This window comes from Python bivittatus, unplaced genomic scaffold, assembly GCF_059951505.1.
Source record: "Python bivittatus isolate LINGU-HERP-01145 unplaced genomic scaffold, Pbiv_v1 ctg000010_np1212, whole genome shotgun sequence".
Classification (NCBI taxonomy): Eukaryota; Metazoa; Chordata; class Lepidosauria; order Squamata; family Pythonidae; genus Python; species Python bivittatus.
The window spans coordinates 4,275,574-4,295,211 of NW_028277029.1; the positions used below are offsets into that span (position 1 = coordinate 4,275,574).

At 41.3% G+C, this 19,638-nt stretch overlaps 1 protein-coding gene across 3 annotated transcripts in view; it reads left to right on the plus strand.

The window, feature by feature from the left end:
• The window catches only part of EFCAB6 (EF-hand calcium binding domain 6), a 118,582-nt gene that overhangs the window by 70,738 nt on the left and 28,206 nt on the right, over positions 1 to 19,638 (plus strand). For all 3 annotated transcript variants that reach the window (XM_088129178.1, XM_088129229.1, XM_088129287.1), the window contains 3 exons: positions 4,175 to 4,271; positions 6,340 to 6,458; positions 14,029 to 14,217. In XM_088129178.1, coding sequence (XP_087985304.1) covers positions 4,175 to 4,271; positions 6,340 to 6,458; positions 14,029 to 14,217 — 405 coding nt within the window. The remainder of the gene's footprint in view (positions 1 to 4,174; positions 4,272 to 6,339; positions 6,459 to 14,028; positions 14,218 to 19,638) is intronic.

A 19,638-nucleotide genomic window follows, 5' to 3' on the forward strand; every position in this document is an offset into this window, starting at 1 on the left:
GTAAGAAAGTTTGGGCTACACCTTTTTTTGGTTTTTAGGAGTCTATTGAAGAGTTTTCACTCAAGATTTATGCGTTTTACAATCTGCTCCTTGTAGGATTTTGGGTTGCTGATTTTTAAATTGGTATTTAAAGCTCTTGTTTGTGTTTAATTATAATGCTTTCAATTGCACTGTTATTTCTGAAAGCCACTTTGTTTTTCAGGGAAGTGAGATATAAATAAATATTCCATTATACACTTCTCGATGCAAAGCCTGAAGTGTAACCACTTGACTTTCAACGTCCTGTAGCTCAGCTGTAGAGTAACCAAGGCAACCATATAAAAAGTTTTTAAAAAGTCCTTATCACAGATCCACACTAGTGGAAAATCGATGAGAAATCAGGAAAACCACAGCAGTTTTTTGAGATCATACCTGGAGTCCTGAGTACAATTCTGGGCCGTGCATTTCCAGAAAGATATTGACAGGTTAGGACAGGCAAGCAGAGGTGACAAAGATGATATTGGGCCTATGAGGACAGGCTGAAAGAACTTGGGATATTCAACCTGGAGCAAAGAATTTGGAGGGGAGAGATGATGACAGAGTTCCAGTACGTGCAGAGAAGATGGCCAGGAACTCTTCTTCATTGGCACAGAAACTGGGTACAGCTACCTAAATGTCGTTTAAGTGTAAGGACAAACTTCCTGACAGTAAGATTTACGCAAGAGTCAAACAGTCTACTTACAAAGGCTGCAGGTTCTCCATACCTCAAGATTTTAAAGCAGAAGCTGGACAACCACATCTCCTAGATGGGCTAATTGGTTTTCCTGCATGTTGCAAATGTGTTCCCTTCCAACTCCATCAGGATCCTGTGACAGCATTTTGGCTTTCTCTTGGGTGGTGGAACGAGTAAAGGGAAGAAAACACAGGGCTCTGAAGAATGTTGCAGGCAGAATTAAAAAGAAGAGAGATGAGATCAATGTTTAAAAATCGAGGAAGTAGCAAAAGGTTTCCTGGCGTAAAAAGCAGCATATCTAGACGGGAGGGACTTCACGCAACCTTTTTTCTTGGTGGGTTCAGATGTAAAATCTGACAATCCTGCCTCTGCAGATGACTGTTCTTCATTTACTCTGTTGGATGGACAAGTGGCAATGCTTGATTTACTGCTCTGGAGAAAGGAAGCAATTTTGATTGGAAGCCATGGCTTTTCCTGTGGGGAGTTCATCGATAATTTATGCCAACTTCTTCATCTTGTTTCAAAATAGGTGCTAGAGAAAAAATGTAAATGGGTTATTACCTCATTCTTCCTTATATGGTACAAAGTTATCCATATATATATATCCAGACTACTTTGGATATATATTCAAACTGATGGCTACCAACTGTAAACCTGATAGATTAGTCTTGCCTGTCTGGACCTTTTGGTTAAGATCAGGTTTATGCATCATATGAAGGACCATCTGTTCCCATACCATTTTATATTCCTCTTAGGTTGTTCTTCTCTGTCCCCCTTGATATCTGAGGCTACAGAACGCTCTTGAGTAATTGGACCCTTCCTTTTCCTTTTCCTTTTCCTTTTCCTTTTCCTTTTCCTTTTCCTTTTCCTTTTCCTTTTCCTTTTCCTTTTCCTTTTCCTTTTCCTTTTCCTTTTCCTTTTCCTTGTAAGAGGCAACCAAAGAGTGTGCTGTCTTTGAGTAGAGCTAGTCATTTTATGGCTACATCCGTGTTGGCTTTCTGGCCACAATATGGTTGCAGCTGCTGTGGACTTCTGCAGCATTCCAACTTCCACATCTAGTCTCCATCTTTAGGGTTTTCTGGGTGGTTGGCCATCCTTTCTGGCCACAATATGGTTGCAGTTGCTGTGGCTTGTTTTTAGTTTACTACTTTATTCTGCTTTCAGGGCACTGCTTTGAAACAATATTTTTATGAATTTGCCTCCCTGATAAGCAGCTTATACATTTTAATATAAGTATGAACATACACAGATATTGTATTCTTATGCCCGTGCTTATTTAATATTATTAGTGTCTATAATATAGTGGTGTCAAATGAGTCAATCACAAATATTGACTTGTATATTTTTAATCTTTATAGCTTAAAAGCCTAAACATAAAAATAAAGTATTTTAGAAATTAAAAGAATAGCTTAATCTGTGGGTGGCTCATATGGGTAAAGAAACTGATTCCTCTGGTTATTCCATTTCACCCTAGTTTTGTACTAAGTGTCACTTAAAAGGTGTAGTGAAATAGTGCTTAGATAAAAATCAGCTTGAGATATTTAGCCTTAATTATTTTTGTGATAAATAAAAGTGCAGTTAGGCTTTGGCGTCAAGTGGAAGTTAATTTGAAATTGCTGGATTAGCCTTTGATCTTATTTGCAAGGTATTAAAACTGGCTTTGGTCTGCAAGAGCTGTGGAGGGAGAGGATGGCTTACTAATTTTTTACATTAAAAAAAAAAAATCAGTAAGGCTGAGCCCGTAGGAGGGAATAGGATATAAATCAGAAATAAACAATTCTGCATAATACAGCAAAGTTTAGGGAAACTGGTAGAATCAGAATTTGATAGAGCTGTAAGTGGGAAGAACTTTTTTTTAATTCTCAAGCACAAGGAGCAAAGTTCCCCCTGAGTTGCATCTGGAGATTGATTGTCCATCAGCAGCCACCATTTTCTTTGTAATTTTCTTTGTCACTGATAATAATGTCACGGAAGGACAACTATTTTAATCTTCTTACCGAAAGAAAGGAATGTAAGCTGTTCAGAGTCCTTCTAGACTGGAGTGGCATAGAAACCCAGTAAATACATAGAATAAATTGGTGTGGCAATCTCAACCACTCAGGTTGAAAAGTGTATGCCCAATAAAACCAGTGGAGTTGTCCAAACATGAAGAACACTCTTTTTCTTAATGTTTCAGGTGACTGTAAGATACACACCCACAAACACCTACATGATGCCTGAAGGGACACAACTTAGTTTTCTCCCATCACATTCTTCTACTTCATCCTGCAAAATATGTACAGCAGATTGGCTGTTGGCCCAAGTGAAATCGATGGGAGTCTTCTAGTCACAGTTATGGGCTGTTCTTTTAGTTTCAGTGTAACCCTCTATTAAACTAAGTGTGAGCCATAATTGTAGGCTTCTTGTTCGTGGAGTTGGGATGAATCTGAGTGGCTTAATGCTTTCTTCTCTATCCATATCTCTCCACTCTACAAATCCAATCTTGCTTTTCTGTTCTTCTCCGTCTGTCTAGTTTCACGCTCATCCCACCAAGCTTCCAAGCATAGGTTGATTCTTCAAGTTAACCCCACTGACCTCACATATGGGTTGAATTCACCCAAATCAATAAAGTGCAATTCTTTGTTTTATTTTTTAAATTGATCCACAGCAAGCAAGGATGCTGTGGCACAGTTGAAAGAAAGCCCAAACGACAAAACTCAGGAACGCTCCATCACTGGCTATTTGATATTATCTGCCAGAAAGGATCCTGGCAAGCTAGAATGATCAACCAGTCATTTTTCCAGGTTTCTTAAGGGAACAAGAAGCCAGGAATGTACATATAACTTAACAAAGGATTGAGACAGTTGCCTAACCCTAACCCTAACCCTAACCCTAACCCTAACCCTAACCCTAACCCTAATCCTAGCGTGGCTGCTGCTTGCTCTGAGGGCCACCTGGGCAAAAGCATGCTTGTCTGCTTAGATGAAGGGCTGCTGTGTTCAGCATAACTTCTGAAACAGCAAAGACAGATAACCTGCACAGCAGAGATCACAAACAAACAGATCTTGCAGCTTCTCAGTTGTTCTCAGTGGCTTTAGTTGATTTTCGCAGTGGATCTGCCATGGCAATTTTCCAGCGATCATAATTTGCCAGGGTTGCACTGGATCCCACAGGCAATTTGTTTCCTTAGATCGTTGCTTTGATTTACAAACATTTTCCCTTTAAATTTCAGCTGCAATTAAGCCATTTGACCAATCTGCATTTGCATATGTTGACGAAGATTAAGGGCAGTTTTAAAGAGATTGTTGCTAATTTGCAGCTGGAGGAGGGTGGGAATAATTGTAAGGAAGTCATTTGTATGCAAATCTCGGAGGTAAGATCTCTTAGAAACGCTCCGTACCCAATATGAAAAGAAAACAAACAAACAAAACTTGGGGGATGTTAATGAACCCATTTAGAAAAAAATAATTTTTGCTTTCCGAGACCCAGACGGATGGCAGCAGAGGCAGATCTCGCTTGTGAACAGGCTCATTGCTATCTTAGCATCAAAGCACAGAACAGATGGAGTGACCTGGCTATGGTAAGACCCACGTAGCTTTGAAACAGATACATGCGCCTCCAAATGCTTTCAGGGCTTCATAACAATGCTTAGCTTTGACGGTCTGTGGGTTTTTAATGGTTGTTAAGAAGCAGCCCTCTGAAGCAAGCATTCCACAAACATAAACAAATAGCTCATTAACGATCAAGAGGAGTAGTAAGCTTTAAAATAATGTATTTCACTGTCTGGTTTTAAGTTGCTGAGCTGTTCAGATTTTTTAGAAGACAGAATACAACAGAGTCTATATCCCATTATGGTTATTTATGCAAGTAGATTGTTGGTGGGAATGGGACTGCAGGGCAAAGGAACTCCAAACTTGATTGTTGAAATAAACCTAGAGGGCTTATTCCATCAACCTCTTATACCCCAAACATTTTGCTAGGTGTAAGAATCATCCGTACTGGATCCTGCACAGAATGTGTAGGCTGTAAGTTATAGTGTGATACACCCAAGACAAGTTCCGTCTTGCCACCCGGCCATGTCTCCTGGAGAGTCTATCATCCGATGGGATTGGCAGGGCTCTTCCCACTCTCCACCATGTTCACAGCATGGGCGGAGAAGTCTCTGGCCATCTTTTTGTCTCCAGAATGCCTCTGGGCCTTGACTCAAATGCACTTTGGTGTTAAATAAACAGGGACTGCTGCACTTTGGCCAACACATTGTCACCTACACTTGACGTTGGCCCTTCATGGCAGTCCAGGCCAGAAACCCAACAATGAATCCTAGCTCTATTTTTATTGTAAGGTGACATGAACGGAATTTTGTCAGTCTGGAAGTATTCCTCCCCTCCTTTCCTTTATACACTGTGGAAAACAAGGGAGGACCCCTTAGGAAATGCTTCCCATGTCCCTTCTGCTTCTGTGGACTGAGATACCTTTTGCAGGCTCTTCCTCCTGTCTCACAAGGTCATTCCCACATACCATTACACTTTACATGAAAAAGTTGGGGAGAGGGCAGAGAGAGAGAGAGAGAGAGAGAGAGAGAGAGAAAACCCACATAAACATTAGCCCAGGATTGATGGAATGATCTCACCATATCTTATGGCAGGGCAATCTACAGGGTGAGTCAAAAAAGTCCAGTGGTAGCTCTGAGTGTGCAATAGAAGCAGAAGTTTGATCATGTGGTTATGGCCACTATCTTGACATTTTTGACCCTTGTGACACCCTGTCTGATGGAGTAACATGGTAGAGGTCTTTGTCCCCCACCAATGATTATTAAAAGGAGGAAAATGATAGCGGGCAGCGATTTGAAGGTAGAGTCTTTGAGTTTATAGTTGGCTTTTTAAACTCTATTTCCTATGGCCTATTGAAAGTTCTCATGGGGTACATTCATATAATTCATTGCCAGTTTGGAAATGATTAAAATCTGAGTTCAGCCTCAGGTATTAGAGTCTATGCTATATATAGAACTCGAATTTTTGCAGGTTTATTGCTGGATCTGAGCTGTGTAGTCCATCCACTTATTTGCAGAATGGACTGCCCGCCGTTTAGTTGATTATTTTTTTTAGAAATTATTATTCATTGTTATTAATACTTTCTAAAAGATTAAAAAAGAAAAACAAGGGAAAGAAAAAAGGAAAAGAACAATTGATACAGAGATATAGTATCATTAAGTGGACACAGAGGTCACTGAGATTGTGTAGTTAGTGCTCAGAATATCATTGATGGAAAATTAACCATAAAAAAACCCACATTAAGTTATTTTTTACAACAAGATAAGGACTTTAGAGATTTTTTTTTTAATTTCCGAGTCTCTGCTATTTTGTTATTTAAGAATACAAAAAACAAGAAAAACTAAGGTAGAAAGAAGAAAAGCTATGGAAAACATTATAAGCAAACATTTAGTTTCTAACTTCCCCTTGTTGTAGTCCAACAGAGATACAATTCTCTTCCTCAATTGCTGCGTTCTCCATTTCTGATTCTGAGCTCCTATAATTTCTCAAAATCATAGAGGAACTGTTGAATTTTCTTTTTTGTGATTGTGAATAGAAGAGGAAACCTGTGCTTTTATGCTTTTAAAAATTTGTTATTAAAGATACTTTATGTTTTAGCACTTCCATGAATATGACGGTGATGGAAATGCCATCGTTACGAAAAAAGATTTGAAGGACGCCCTCTACAGATGTGGAATCCCAGTGAGCCCCAAAGAATTTGAGAAACTCTGGACAAGGTAAGGTTGTATTAATAGTATACTTCCTAGCATTACCTGTAGACCTTAATATACATCAGGGGGAAAAAAGAGCCGTACTTTTTTTGAATTACTACTCACTGCGATGTCTGCGGGCTTATCTGCACTCGCCTGGTTGATCCGCACTTCCGTAAGGGCTGCTATTTTGGGAGGGTAGAAACAAATGATGGGATCTTCTGTGTTAATTCCCTGCTCTCCATCAAAGTGACCTCAGTCTATGTTTTTCTGCCCTGCTTTTGAAGAACACTTTTCCTTCTTAGGTGGCCTCGAGCACTCCTGTCCCTTTCAGATGGCGGTTCAGTTTGTGGCAGGCTAACCCCAGCAGTTCGTTGCCTACATCACACAGCAACAATTCCCCTTCGGTTGAGTCAATATTTACTATAGCCTGTCATCTCTTTCATAGCTTCCTTTCTCGTGATGCTCTAAGAGTGCAATGGTTGTCATTCTTGCCTTGCAAATAGAATTATTCTCAATTCAAAACCCAGCAGAAACTTGATTTTTTTGAAAAATTACTATTGTGCTTTCCCTGCATGTCCTACTTTTTCCTATCCTTTTTTTTTTTTTTAGAAGTCCAGTGATGCACTGGGCTTCTTTTTTTAAAAAGCGTGAGCAATTGTGGGACGCTTAGGGAAAGCACAAGAGAATATTTTTTTAAAAAAAGGAACATTTCTGCCGGGGTTTGAACCAGGAATCTTCTGTTTACAAGGCAAGAGTTATGGCTGGGGTGTGATTCGGATAGGCGGTCGCCAGTAGTAAGGGTAACTAGAAGGCTTCAGAAAGAAACAGGGCAGTAAAACAGGTTTGTTTTTTAAAGTTGTTTGTTGTGTCTGCATATATGTGCATTTTGACCTTGAAGTTTTTATATATAAAATTAGCTTTGGGTATATATCAATATAGATGCACATACTTACACAAATATATGTATATATCTGCAGATAGATACAGAGCTTGATATCTATCTATCTATTTATCTAGCTAGCTAGCTAGCTAGCTGGATTTCTCCCCTGCCCATCTTCCCCACAATGGGGGACTCTGGGCGACTTACAAAAAACATTAAAACTATAAATATATATAAAATACATAATACATATACTGTAGATATCTAGCGAGACCCGTCCACAGGACCTGCCCATCACTTTCCGAGAAGAGGAGGGTAGGAGGGAAATTGTCCAGGGGAGGGCAGGATCGTCTGGACGAAATCCCTACCGAAGGGTTGCTCAGTCTGGATGGCATTTCCTTGAGCCAGCTCAGCGTCAAGCTGGCACGAGCACAGGACCGGAGCAGTTTAACCAGTAAGGGTGGAAATGAAGCTGTTTCCAGATAAAAGGGCCTGTTGAAAATAGCCATTTCCACACAATTTATGCAACGGTCTCCACCCATACTATTTCCCAGTATTTCCCATCCTGATAATGACCATTTAGTGCTACTGAGGAATGGTTAGGGCCGCTCATCATCCCACTCAAAAGCATGTTTTCAGTCACGTACTTACCTGGCCTCTCCAATGCACGCAACGTATTGTCCAAGTACAGCAGAGTCTCGTTTAACCGACCTTCGCTTATCCGACATTCCATCTTATCCAACGCCCCTAAAAAAACACAACAACACACATAAATCGGCGACGAGAAAAGTGTGCCGCTTGTTTGCGAGCGTGAGTGTACTCTTTCTTGTTGCTCCTGACGGTGCGGTGCCGCAACACAAAAATTGATTGCAACAGGCGCAGTGGATCGGGTTTTTTTTTTACCGCACTCAATCGTTACTGTGTGTTATCCGACATTTTCGCTTATCCGACGTTCTGCCGGCCCGTTTATGTCAGATAAGCGAGACTCTACTGTACTTGCAATTCAAGGAAGCCCAGCTAAACCAGTGGTTAACTGGTTCCCTGGGGGCTACAGTTCAGGCAGCCTGGCTGCATTCAGCTGAGTGGATATGTAAAGGGTGCAAGAGCGATTCAGCTGTTTGAAATGGTCTGTGGCACAAGAAAAGCGCCCTGCAGGAACGAGAGCTTTCCATTTCATCGTCTGATTTCTTTTGTTTCTATGTAAAAAAAAAAAAAAAATCAGTCTTTCCAGCCCTTCAAATACATTATCACTCTTTCTATCCCTCTTGTTTATAAGAGAGAATTTGTCTGCTCAGTATTAGAATGTAAAATACCTTGAGCTTTTTTGACAAGGCCGGCCAAAATGTTCTGTAAATAAAATTGAGTTAGAGAAATCTTGCTGTCACTGTACGATAGCTCATATACCAGCAGCTATCAAATAATTGGATTTTTCCTATCCAAGAATATTGTTTTGCTGCAAACAGCCACTTGCTCAAAATGTACTCAGAAGCCATTAACCACATTCACCCATTGTGTTGTTGAACAAACTGTTTCTAAACTTTTAAAGTTATTCTTGCTTTGCGCCCCTGTAGACTGGTTACTTGGGTGGGATACAGAAAGAAACTACAGATAAGCGAGAAAACCACTAACAAAATGTGATTCTGTTAACTAAGGCTGGGTGAAATTTCAATGTAACACTATGGGTTTTTAAGCTGTTTCATCATCATGGAACATTAAATCATATTAGGTGCTTTTGACTTGATGTTGCAATTTGATGGACTTTTGCACACATAAGCGCATTGTATTAATTTACTAACATTTAAATAATTAAATTTAGTCTTGTCCTGACTTTGCCCATCTCTGCCCAAGTCTTCAGAGGTACAGAGTAAAAATAGCTTTAAAATATTGAATTTTAAAATACTTAAAAATAATGAGTGATCCTAGAATATGTTTTATTAGGGCTTCTATTAAAAAAGCACATGGAAGAGTAGGGATCTCAGGGAAAGGACAATCGGAATGAAAACAATAGTAATGAAAACTTATTCACTACCATTGGGGGGAAAAATGCCAGGTTTTGAAACTTCTCTTTAAAAAGCAAGAGTTGTGGCTACTGTTTTATTATAGCACTCGTGGTAAGGGTAACTAAAAGACATTAGAAAAACAATGTACTTTTCTAAAAAGAAACAGGACTATACTGTCCCTTCAAACCTCCAGACTAAATGCAAAGTCAAAGAGAACAAGAAATAGAACGAGTTAAACACAAGGAGGGTCAAGGTCTGTGGGAACCACTTTACCATCAAACCTTCATTGGGAATAGCTTCACGGCAGGGCCTTCAGAAAAATTCCAAAAGGTTAATAGTAGTCCAAAACTTTAATAAGGAAGGAATATTTTACAGTTTTACAGGCTACAGTTCAGTTTATATATATATAAATAAATAATCTGGGCCCCTATCAGTCAGGTTTCAGGCCCGGTTATGGGACAGAAACAGCATTGGTCGCATTTTTGGATGATCTCTGGCAAGAGCGGGATGGGGGGAGTGCATCATCCTTGCTCTTCTTGACCTCTCAGCGGCTTTCGATACCATCGACCGTGGTATCCTTTTGGGTCGGCTGCAGGAGTTGGGGCTGGGTGGCAAAGTGCTGTGCTGGTTCAGCTCCTTCCTCCAAGGCTGAGCCCAGTCGGTGTTGATAGGGAGTGAGAGGACCAACCCATGGTCCCTACGTTGTGGGGTGCCTCAGGGTTGGGTGCTCTCGCCGCTCTTATTTAACATCTACATGAAACCGTTGGGTGAGATCATCTGGCACTATGGGATGAGGTATCATCAGCATGCTGATGATACTCAGTGATACATCTCCATCCCGGGTGACCTAAGTGATGCTGTGGCTACCCTCTCGTGATGCCTGGAGGCTGTGGGGGCCTGGATGGGGGACAACAGGCTTCAACTGAACCCTGGTAAGACGGTGTGGCTGTGGGTACGGGGAGCCTCAAGATCTGGGTGTTTATCATCTTTGGTTCTTGACGGGGTTGCACTACCCCAGACAGACCTGGTGCGTAATCTGGGGGTTCTTCTGGACTCACGACTCCTGTTCAAAGAGCAGGTGGCAGTCGTGGCTAGGAGGGCAACTTCATGTTATGAGCCAGTTACGCCCCTTCCTCGGTCGGGAGGCTCTCCGCACAGTCACTCATGCCCTGGTCGCCTCCCAGTTGGACTACTGCAATGCGCTCTACATGGGGCTACCCTTGAAGAGTATCCAGAAGCTACAGCTGGCGCAGAATGCAGCGGCGTGGACAGTTCTGAATGCCGCCGGGGGGCACATATAATGCTGCTGTTATGCGAGCTGCATTGGCTGCCGGTCTGCTTTTGGGTCCAACTCAAGGTGTTGGCCATCACCTTGAAAGCCCTTCATGGCACAGGACCAGGTTATCTGAGGAGCCGTCTTGCCCCTGTTATTTCAGCCTGCCCCACTTTGTCCAGCAGAAGGGTCATGTTGCGGACCCCACCAGTCAAGGAATTTCGACTGGTAGGGTTTAGGTAGAGGGCCTTTTCTGCTGTGGCCCCCGGCCTATGGAACATCCTGCCTCCTGAGGTGTGGTGCCCCCACTCTCACGGCCTTCAGGAAGAGCGTGGAGACCTGGCTGTGTCTGATGGCCTGGGACCGGATGGGGGCTCCCACCAGTGGAAGTGGCTTGTGGGGTAATTGGTCTTGCCTCCCCCGTCATCTTGAATGTTTTTTAGTATTTATGTAGAGGGTTGTTTTATAGTCAGATGTCAATTGATTAATTAATTTTAATTATTTATACGGTATTGCTTTTTAATGGCTTGGGTTTTTGGTTTTGTTGTGAGCCACCCAGAGTCCCCCGTTGGGGGAGATGGGCGGCATACAAATTTAATAAATAAATAAATAAATAAATAAAATAAATAAATAAATAAATAAATAAATAAATAAATAAATAATATAAAAAACCGGAATCCCCTGATGTCGGAAGCATGAAACATAGCCCAAATACGTAAAATAAGAGTTTAAAATAACATTTTTAAAATTATAATTTTAGGTTCATAGCTGAAAAGTTGTTAGAATGTACAGAGGTGCCTTCAGGGAGTGTCAAAAAAGTCAAGATGGAGTCTGCAGTGACACAACTGAAGCCCTGCCCCTTTGAAATGTGTGACATAGTTTTTTGCGCGACAGATGCAAAAAGGGGGCAAGACTTGCATGGCTGCGACCAGCATCTTGATTTTTTACATCCCCTGTGGATGCCCCTGGCAGTAAATGTGATAAATGATTTAATATCTCAAAACCCAGAAAAAGTAGAGCTTTTCTGCGTAAAAATGGATCTTATAAGGCAGCCCAGCAGAAACCTGTCTTTGAAATGGAAGCTGAACGGAAACCATTCGGTGTGTTGCATCTGAACAGATCTATGCACACATCTATGTCTCAAATGCACACTTTGAAGTGTTTTTGGAGTGTGGTTTATTCCCTCGCACTGATTCACCATGGAATTCTTTTCTACCCAACTGGCTTTCAGTTTCTCTGCTCGTTCTTTAAGAAACTCCACAGAAGCATGTCTTTAGCATTAAACCATCCAACCGTACCTTAGGTGACTTAAAAAACCGAACTCAGCTTCCCGTGCGATTCAGCAAAGTGATTGAAATCAATATGGCAATACTGGGAAGTAAAAAAAATAATGGAAATTAAATATCTATAAGACAACAAGAATAGAACATGTACTAGAGTAATAGAATATTAAAGCGTAAAATTACCTTGGTACTTTGGAAAATTGGAATATAGCTCATAGAAGATTGTTACTGAGGAAGCTATATATTATGTATATAGTCTTGGCCAAATGCTTAAACAGTCTCAAGCCTGAATTTTAAATTAATGAAAATCGTTATGTCACATATGCAGAGCTTTTTTTTAAAAAAAAAAAACTTTTTTCCAAAAAAAAAACCTTCCTTTCTCAGGGAGCTCTTCCTACACGGATTCGTTTGCTGGGTGACCCCTTCCCAGAGGTATTCTAAGGCTATGAATCCAGCTGTTAGTTACATCCCGCCTTCTCTTGAGGAGCTCAAGACCTCAAGAACATTGCCTTCATTCGACTGTTGCAGTAGTCACCCTCTGGAGTTGGCTGGGCCAAGAGACAAGGGTTTGGTTAAGGTTTCCCCAGTCTTAATGACAATACCCCACACACTAGGGTATATTTTTGCCATCTTTGTCATATATAAGGGCTGGCACCAAGGACAAACGTATTTCCCTGTGCCAGCATTTCTAACCCACACATCTGTTTAGAAGAAAACCAAAGCAGCTTTCCATATTTTCAAGCCCAACCTTCTTGAAAGGCATTTCAAGGGAAGAAGCTCATTGGCTACTATGCTATATCTCACTGGGAATCTGCTGATAAGCTCCAATGATCCCTAGTCTGAAATCAGTTTTCTTAAGTGATATTCCGTATTAAACATAAGAGGGTATGAAGGGGACTTTGGAATTAAAGGATACAATCCAATGGCCGTTTTACCAGGAAGCGTTTTTCACTGGTCTGTGGGGATGACATTGGAATAAACGTGCTGGGGTTCATACTGCAAGTATTATTTTTAAATTACATTGTATTTATGGGTTCTGACTGAGTGAATAACCCCTACCTGTTGCTAGCCTTCCCCCAATGTTCTGTGGTCCTCAACAGTGGCCCGGCTGGAAGACGCTAAAATAGGACTCAACATAGTTTGTGATCCTGAGATCTGCTTGTGGGTTCTGAATTGGATAGAGTTTATACCTTTCTCTGCATCAGCTAAGGATAGTGTAAACTCACGCAGGCAGAACGGTTGGATAATAGGGAGCAGGTACCTCCCAGTGTCACGGCTCCTTCTCTGAACGGAGCTCAACTGCTATGTCTGTTGACTTGAAAGGGCCGGAGAAGAAGCCCATGGTTTAAACCCAAGGACTGATTCGGAGGATTTGTTGCTGTGCTCAGCAGGCAGATCAACGGCGTACACGTGGCTTCTTTCTGGTCTGCAATAAACCAACTTGCTGTGTCACGTCTGTGAAGCTTCTGCTTTTTTTTTTTTTAACTGAATATGGGGTGGAGTTTGGGGAGGGTAGAGATTTATTACCATTCCTGTGTGAAATCTGACCATGTGGTAGACAAAAAAATAGAAGTAGGTTTTCATGAATGAGAGAAACAAAGAGTGGTGTGCTAAAGGTTAGTGATGTTAAAGTGATGTGCATCTAGGAGGGATCTTCTCTGGAAAACTTTATATCAGAATGCAGATCAGTGTGAAGGTCACTAGTTTAACGGCTAGTTAACTAGTAAACTTTAACTAGTTTAAGGTGAGTAGGCATGACACGATTGTTTCTTGTGGATATCGTCTCCATGCTCTGTGATGTTCCAGAGATACTAGCCATTGTGGAAAGTGCACACTCAACAAATGGACCATGATCCATTTCTTATGGCAATTCTTACGTATGTTCTCCCCAGGAGTAAATTTTGCAATAAACATCTGTAAGTAGAAAATTAAACTGTAGTGACTATATTTCCTAGTGGCGTAGTATGAGGTCAAGGAACGTGAGGTGTAGTATCTTAGTGAAACACTTATTTCTTTTTCTGATATATTTTTGCACATTTTTCATGTCGCTCTGTTGCCAAACCAAGCACAGAAAATTCAAGATCCCATAGTATAATACACTGGGCCAGGACAGCAATCACTAACCCAAAGAATTTTGTCTTCTCTGAACTTTTAAAAGGTATGATCTCAACGCAAAAGGCTACCTTACCCATCAAGAATTCCTCCAAAAAATGGGTGTGGAGAATGTACCTCCTGTCAGTGGCCTGAACAAGCCGTTTTCGGCTGAAAACTACCCACACTTTATGGAACATTACAAAAGAGAGGAACAGAAACACGTCAACGTCAATGAAATCATAAATAAGATCAGGTAACCCATTTCCTGGATCGCTGTTCTTAGACGTATGAGTTGAAGAGGCAGTTGGGTCCTTTCACTGATTTTGTAGAAGCCCCTTCACTGGGCCTTGCATATTATTGTAATAGTGAAGCCGGCAATTCACATTTCTGTTCTTAGTGCTGCTTGATTGTATTTCACGGGTTTGGGGTTTTGTGTTTCAAGTCAGTTTTTGACTCCTGGTGATTGCCCAGACCAGTCCCTGCAGTTTTCCTGGCAAGTTTTTCAGAAGTGGTTTGCCGTTGCTTCCTTCCTAGGGCTGAGAAAAAGTGACTGGCCCAAGATCACCCAGCTGGCTCTGGGCCTTAACCACTACACCAAACAGACTCTCATTTCATAGTTACCTTAGAAGAAAAAACAGACCCCAGATTGCCAGTCCAGGTATCATGTACTACGTGCGGATCTGTATTTTCCATTGACTTAAATCAGTATGTAATAAATATAACCCCCAAACCAAAAATAATTATGTTTCTGCAGTCCTGATGCTAAAAACAGTTCCTTGGGAATAAGCCCCATTTTGCTGAAGAAAAAGTTAAAATATTTCTTTAAGAATAAAATGACCCCCCCCATATATATAAATATATGCACACCAAACCCTGCATACTATGTTAGATCAGACATTGCCAACCCTCATTTCTGAATCGTCCTTTGCCATAAACTACCTCTCTGCTTGCAGCCTCTGTCCAACTCTCTGACACTGTCCGTCTGTCCATCCATCCATCCATCTCTAACTCTTCACCTTTCTTTCTCTTTTGAGCTATTCTCTGTACTTCTATCTACCTCCTCTTTCCAATAACCGTAGCAAAGGAAAGGTTTTAGATTTCCCCATCCCTAGAAATATTATTGTAGGCATATTCACGTCTGTCAGTCTAAAACAGGGTTCCTCAACCTCAGCAACTTTAAGAGGGGTGGACTTCAACTCCCAGAATTTTCCCAGCCAGCCATGCTGGATGAAGGACTTTGGGAACTGAAATTCACACATGCTGGCTGGGGAATTCTGGAAGCTGAGTCCACACATCTTAAAGTTGCTGAGGTTGAGTCTAAAAAAAGCAAAAGACAGGGACTTCTCCAAAGAGAATTAAGAATCAATTTTGCATGATTCTTCCCTGACCCAATAGCCTCCATTTGCTTCTCTAAGAATTCCCAGGAAACAGGGCTGGCACCAACTTGGGGAAAGTTGGTTTAAGTCAGACAGATATTATTTTCTTGTGTGTGATATGTATTGGGGTGAATTTTTCCTCCCGTGGCCACGTGAGATGAAACCTACTGTGTGAATTAACGCCCTCACTATGAATATGGCTCCAAAATAATTGATGTAATTGGTGGCTACCTTTTAATGCTCCATGATGCCATTAAACCGCTGTCTCTCCTGCTTGATCATACTGTATAGCCCCAAAATGGAAATCTGGCTACCCAATTCTACTTCACTGAGGATTGCAAAAACAAAGGGGAGACGCTCAGAATCACTTTTAATAGAAGATTCTTTGTTGTTCTGTAATACAAAGGAGCTTCGTTCATTCTACCTCTAGTGCAGGCTATTCATAATACCGAGCAACATTCTCTAATTTGCTGTAGTTTCCATTCTGCCCAAATGTTTTACAAAATATGTTTCTTAGCTTATTGTTTGCTCAGAATTCAACTGACAAAGGCTTCTGAGAAACTCAGTATGCAGGAAAGAAGCAATCTGGATGTGTGTGTGTGTATTTCTTTTGTTTTAACTCAAAAGGAACAAACACTCCAAATTAGAACCACTTAAAAAGCGATTGTCCAGTATTAAAGGAGAAATACAAAACATTGGCAAGTGAAGTGATTTTTCTAAAAAAAAGTTTTGTCTTGTTTTGGCAGCCGGGCTGAATCCATAGTTTACAACATATACTTGGTGCTTGGGATTTTTTTTTTTGCCATGATTGGAATAATTACTGCTTGGCAACCGTTTACTCAGTCCAAGAAATGGCTAAATGTCTTGATTTTCTAAAAATAAGGAGAGAAAATGGATCTTGATTACCTTTTTTTCTTTGTTGGCGTGTTCTGGAGGATGGTTTTCACTCAAGGCTGCCGGCATTTTAACTACTTAGGCTTCTGCCGTGCACCGAAATGGATGCAGGAGTTCTGCTGCTGATGTCGTAGTAGATTTATATGGCATTTTGAATCTTAAGATGCTGTTAAGAATCAGAATTCACTATTGTTGAGAAGCATTCGTATGGTGTTCTTCTGCATCCCCAGAACGTCTCTAGAGAGGCTGGGGACAAAATGGGGGCATCTGCTGTTGTTGCTACATCTGGAGGGACTTGGGTTGAAGGGGCAAGGTCAGCAGATGCTAAGGGTATTTTTTTCAACCCTTAAGCTTCTCTGTACACATCCAAGTGGTGGCCAAATCCACTTTGGGTGTGTAGTTTCAGGGTACACGTACCACACAAAGCCCAGTGTGGCTGTTGAGCCAAATGACGTTGCATGTCCCTCTGAGTGACAGGACTGCATATATAAGATGCCAGCTCTGCATTTCAGTATTTCCCCTGGGTCTAATGTGTGGTGGAGAGGTGACGTGGGAGAATAGGAGCTGATCTGAAATCATAGGTGACCTAGGTGTCTGTGAAAAGGGGGCAATATTTTATACATCATGAGGTCATCGTGCAAATTACACAGTTCATGATGTCAGCTTCTACTGAATGGCCCTGCCGTGTGAATTCACCACTGCTGTGAACTTGAGCTCACATGCCCACCTAGAGCTCACATCATCACCTGTTGGATTGCCGTTTTGCATCTCAGTTATGAGATGTACTGAAGTTGTAGAAAAGGAGCCTTCTCCTACCTATTCCCTGTTGGTTCTTTTTCCTCACCTATTAGAAGAATCTAAGGAAGAGAAAAGATGTCACTCCTGGAACAAAAGCTGTTTTATTTATTTATTCATGCTTAACCAACTCATCAGGTCAACTAGGGTTTAATCTGTGCTCTAGCCTTTGAAGAAGCCTTTGAAAGATGCATTTGAGGCAAAAGCGTGATATATTTGGATGGCTTCTGTAGGTCACACATAAGGATTCTCTGCCCACACAGAATGTTTGTCAGAATCTTCTAAAATGGAGGGTCATTTTCATTGTAAAGCTCACCGAGTAGCCACTGGCTGTGGTTCCTGCTTTTATTTCTGACTGCTGCTGATGTCAAACTCTCTCAACATAATGTATTCCTTCATGGCCTAGCACCATCTTGTAAGTGTGTAAAACTGCCCACCCTAATAGACACTCAATTTATTTGATATCTTTGGGAGAGACCTAGATCATCAACCATTACTAAGCACGCCAACCATAATTGTTCTTATTGATCTAAAAATGTTGCTTTGAAAAAGGGTCTCAGCAACTACAACTTCAAATGTCCTGGGCTCTCTTCCCACATTCTTGGAGCCTATCCCTACCATGGTCACACATCGGCAGGGATGGTGTTGATTCTAGTCCTTGAATGCCAGGCCACTTAATTACTCTTCTTTCTTCCAACCCCAAACCCATCAGTCAAAGAAAGAAACATTTAGCAAAAGATGCTTTCTGGAAAGACAAGGCAAGGCTGGAGGTTTCCTCTTCTCAAACACTTCTAGGCATCGGCTCTAAGCCCATCAATGGCTATCACAGGGTCCACTATTTTCCACTTCTGTCTCTCTTGTACTCATTAGTTGGGATCCCCCCTCTTGATCTGAAGTCCATTCTCCAACTAGTCCATGCAAATGGAATGCAGAAGTTTTAGGACTTTGCATCTAAGAGTCAAATTAGAGTGTCACCATCTTGGAGCAAAGGCAGCAAAGATCCTGTTTGCCTTGGGGGAAAATGATCTGAGGAGATCCTGTGTTCCTGTTTATTTTCATTGTTCACACTGAGTTTACAGTACTGAAATGAGCACTATAGGCAGGCAGGCTGAGGCCATAGCCGTATCTTTTTAATCATGACATCCATCACTCTTGCTACTACAACGAAGCATGGGTAGTCAACAGCACAAAGTAGAAATCACCACTGTTGTTTCTCATCTCTCTGATAGTCAAGGATAAAGAAGCGTGCGAAAGATATAATAATAAAGGTATAATAATAAATGTATTATTCCATCAGCCTCAGCTACTAATCCAGTCTCTACAATTTTATCTACCTCTACTTCATAACCAGAACATCAAACTCACCATTCACCATTGCAATGTTATGGCTATCTTTAATTCCAGAGTCCATCCCACTTAATAGATTTTCAGGGAAATGCTTCCCTTCATGTTCCTCAAGATTATCAATCAGCCTTGGGTTCTGCTATATCAGAGGCATCTCTACTTTGAACCAGAGGGCTCTATCTCCCTGGATGAAGTTTTGCAAGGCAAGAACCAGCTTGGTTCATTGTTCTTAACATTTTTCAGAAGAGGTTACTAAGTTCCTAGAAGCCATGGACTGCCTACTTAGTGATTCTATGTTTATAAACAGCTTGATATGGAAAATGTACATTTGTTCATGGACCGGATACTTTCTCATGTCCATTAAAGGACGCTTTCCAGGTTTTACTTTAAAGTCAGATGGACTTGTCCCTCTTCAGGACAGGTATACCCACGCACTGATTTCAGCAAAACCCTATTGACTGTCATTTAGTCTTTTTACCACCCTATCACTAAGCATCTTCAAAGGTTTTTTGTATAATTTCCCATTTTAAAAAAGCCCAGTTCCTTCATGAAGTTTTATATTTCTTATTATGAGGCCATCTGAATAATTAGCAATGTTGAACTTCACTTACATTTAAAATCACCTTCCTGGTAGCAGTCACTCTGGCTGGATATATAAGAGAACAGAGGACCCTAAGAGTTGATGCACCTTTTTTCTCGAAAGGGATGGGTGGGCTTCAAGTCAGTCTCAACCACTACATCAAACTGGCTGTCTGACCTGCCTTACCTGCAGCTTAATAAAGATAAAGTGACTGAAATCTGGTGTAACCAAGTTGCCCGAAGCAGACTTTGAGTTCCTTATCTGTCTAACAATTATTGGTTAGACTTCTTGCCATCTTTTTCAGCTCTTCTGGGAGAGTGCATAAACTCCTTGCCTTTTGCATGAATAATACCACCTCCTTTTAAACAGGGTGAAGCCTGTTGATCCACAATGCAGACCCTAAAGGGGGCTTCCTGGTCTCCTTGCAGGGAGCCACCGACTGGGTTATCAATTGAGCAGACCATCCCTTTATCTCCTGCTTTCAGCTGGCGTGTCCTTCTGTCAGGCAGGGAAATGGCTCCAACCTTCATAAAGCATCGCTATGCTGATGTCCCTGTGAGGGCTGTGAGAGCTGAGGATTATATCCACAGCTTTCCATTAGATGGGCCACCTGCCCAATCTCCAGGTCGGTAAGCTTTTTGATGATCCCTGCATGGAGACTATGAAGAAGAAAATCTGTTTCTCT